At 24.6% G+C, this 2,339-nt stretch overlaps 1 protein-coding gene across 1 annotated transcript; it reads right to left on the bottom strand.

The window, feature by feature from the left end:
• Positions 1-703: 703 nt before the first annotated feature.
• LOC126901360 (syntaxin-18-like) lies at positions 704-2,107 on the bottom strand. Its single transcript, XM_050677766.1, has 2 exons — positions 1,338-2,107; positions 704-1,273 (listed from the first exon to the last, which is right to left on the bottom strand). Exons 1-2 carry the CDS (start codon positions 1,992-1,994, stop codon positions 1,022-1,024), a joined length of 909 nt encoding a protein of 302 aa, XP_050533723.1. The 5' UTR covers positions 1,995-2,107; the 3' UTR covers positions 704-1,021.
• Positions 2,108-2,339: the final 232 nt, after the last annotated feature.

The raw sequence follows: 2,339 nt of genomic DNA, 5'->3' as shown, positions 1-2,339 counted from the left end.
TATATATATATATATATATATATACATAAATATATACAAGTAATTTTTTTTTAATTGTGAAACAATTAAGGCTCACTTTATAATATGTGTCAATAACTGTTACTGGTACTTCTCAGTATTAGAATTATTTGCATACACAATATTGCCACTTGCTTTTAATTGGCATTTAAAATTTATGTTCCTTCAATAAAAATTTGGGCCTAAACAATTTTCATTCTTGTAACCAATTGCCTTATTATCACTTATCTTCTCTATTTTATTTTTATATTTTTTCCTAATGAAAAGTTTTTCAAAAAAAAAAAAAGAACTATTTATGATTTATATTATTATTGTATGTACAAGTATAAATTATAAACTGCATTTTTTTGTTTTTAGAAAGTAATATTACAACAAACCTATTGTATATATTTAGTACAATTAAAACAATCCCAGACAAACTTAAGAATGTATATTCTAAGTGTTACATGTAACTAATAAAGTGAAATTAAATTTAATATATTGTATTATTTACATTTGATAAATCACAGCCAATTTTATTTACTTATGTTTAGTTGAAATACAATAAATACTTCTTTTACAATCAATTTGAAATTGTGCATAAGGCATCCAAGTAAAATGTGCATAATATGCAATTTTTAAATTTATATATTAAATAAATTATACTTAAAATTTACAATTTATGGAAATTATGACATGATACGTTTGCTTAAATTATTATTAAGCTAAAACTTCTTTAATAAATTTATCTTTGCTATTTTTTAAATATGATGTCTATTAAAGATCTCATTTATTTAAGGAGACTAATAATAACATTAACATTTTTTGTAAATAAAAATTATTTAACTTTTGACAGCAACAAATAACTACAATAATTTTGAATTTAATAAGAAGTATTATTGCTCAAATAAAATAAATCAAATTTTTTTTTTAAATGAATAATTGATAATTGAACACCGAATAAGTATTATCATTATTATAAACTGAACCTAAAGCTTATAACAAAGCACATTTTTAATCCAGTTTAATCATTATACCAATCTAAAAATAAAAGTGTGAATGATAATACTAAAATAAAAAATAATACGTAAACTCTTAAACCAGCGTTAGTTTGTATAGCTGATCGTATTTCGGTATTGGCATCAACAATATTTTCAGTTGTATTTACAGCTACTGCATCAATCCTTTCAAGATCTAGTTCTTGTTCTATAATTTTTTCCATAAATAACTCTTGAAGTTCAGCGATTCTAACAGCTTTAGATTCTATGTTCCTAACCTAAAAATTTCAAAATATTCTAGTCAATCAAAAATAAAGCAAAAACAATTTTATAAAATACTACCTCATTAGACAGTTGATTAAGCTCATTATACATTTCTATGTTTTCTGCCTCAAACATTTGTAGCTCTTCAGGTGATAACTCTTCTTCAATATGATTAGCATAATGTAAACGGTCTACAGCATCATTTTCAACAGCCAAAGAATTTTTGGTTTCTTTCAGTCGTTCAGATCCATTAGCCAAATTACTTAATTTTAAAACATTATCATATTCTAAACATCTTTGAGCTCTTGATGTTTTCATGTCTGCAAATAATTTGGATACAGACTTAAGCCGCCACTCAACATATCGTACTATCTGTATCCTATGATCATTTATTTGACTATAACTATCATCTAAATCTTTTTCTAAAGCATTTATTTGTTGTCTACATGTTTTAATAATATGTTGTGCTCCAACATCAATTTTGTCACGATCGGGGTCCGTTAACAATGTCTGCTGATCAAAAGAAGAGACATTTATATACTCTCTAAAATGGCGGTCCAAAAAGTCTTTTAATTTAGCTAAATCATTGACAATATCCTTAGCTCTACGTGAAAAGTCATCTCGACGTGGCTTACGTTGTTTTAAGATATCCGTTTGAGGTACTGGTGATCCAAAAGCTCTATTTCTAGTTTTTATAGTTTTTACATAAGCTTTAAAAACAGCTGTTTTGTCCATAATGTTCAAAAGACTAGATTTTTTGTATAAATATTTTAATTAGAAATTTTGAAAACTACGAAATGTTAAAAAGCTTAATTACGAACGTCGGTGGTTATCTTTTATCACTAATTTGTTATTATTGTGTTATCATTTATCTACCACGTCGTATCAAATTGATAATTTAAATTACTGATAAAAACGTTATCATAAAAATATTTATCATTTTTTTGATTATTCATTTTTATCAAAATGAATGTCGGAATTTCATAATATTTTCTTAACATTTTTCGAATGCAATTTTTCAATTTTATATTTTTTTTCAAAATCAAAGCCATACCAACTGTTCGGCCATATTTATGTAAA

Source organism: Daktulosphaira vitifoliae, unplaced genomic scaffold (genome assembly GCF_025091365.1).
Source record: "Daktulosphaira vitifoliae isolate Bord-2020 unplaced genomic scaffold, ASM2509136v1 Scaffold_3, whole genome shotgun sequence".
NCBI lineage: Eukaryota > Metazoa > Arthropoda > Insecta > Hemiptera > Phylloxeridae > Daktulosphaira > Daktulosphaira vitifoliae.
The sequence above is the reverse complement of the archived record's forward strand: the minus strand, read 5'-3'. Positions and strand labels throughout refer to the sequence as shown.

Bases quoted from the DNA above. Each gene is read 5' to 3' on its own strand.
- LOC126901360 (XM_050677766.1), bottom strand. From the start codon at position 1,994: ATGGACAAAACAGCTGTTTTTAAAGCTTATGTAAAAACTATAAAAACT. The intron at 1,274-1,337 runs GTAGTATTTTAT...TGAAATTTTTAG, and splicing joins TTAATCAACTGTCTAATGAG to GTTAGGAACATAGAATCTAA.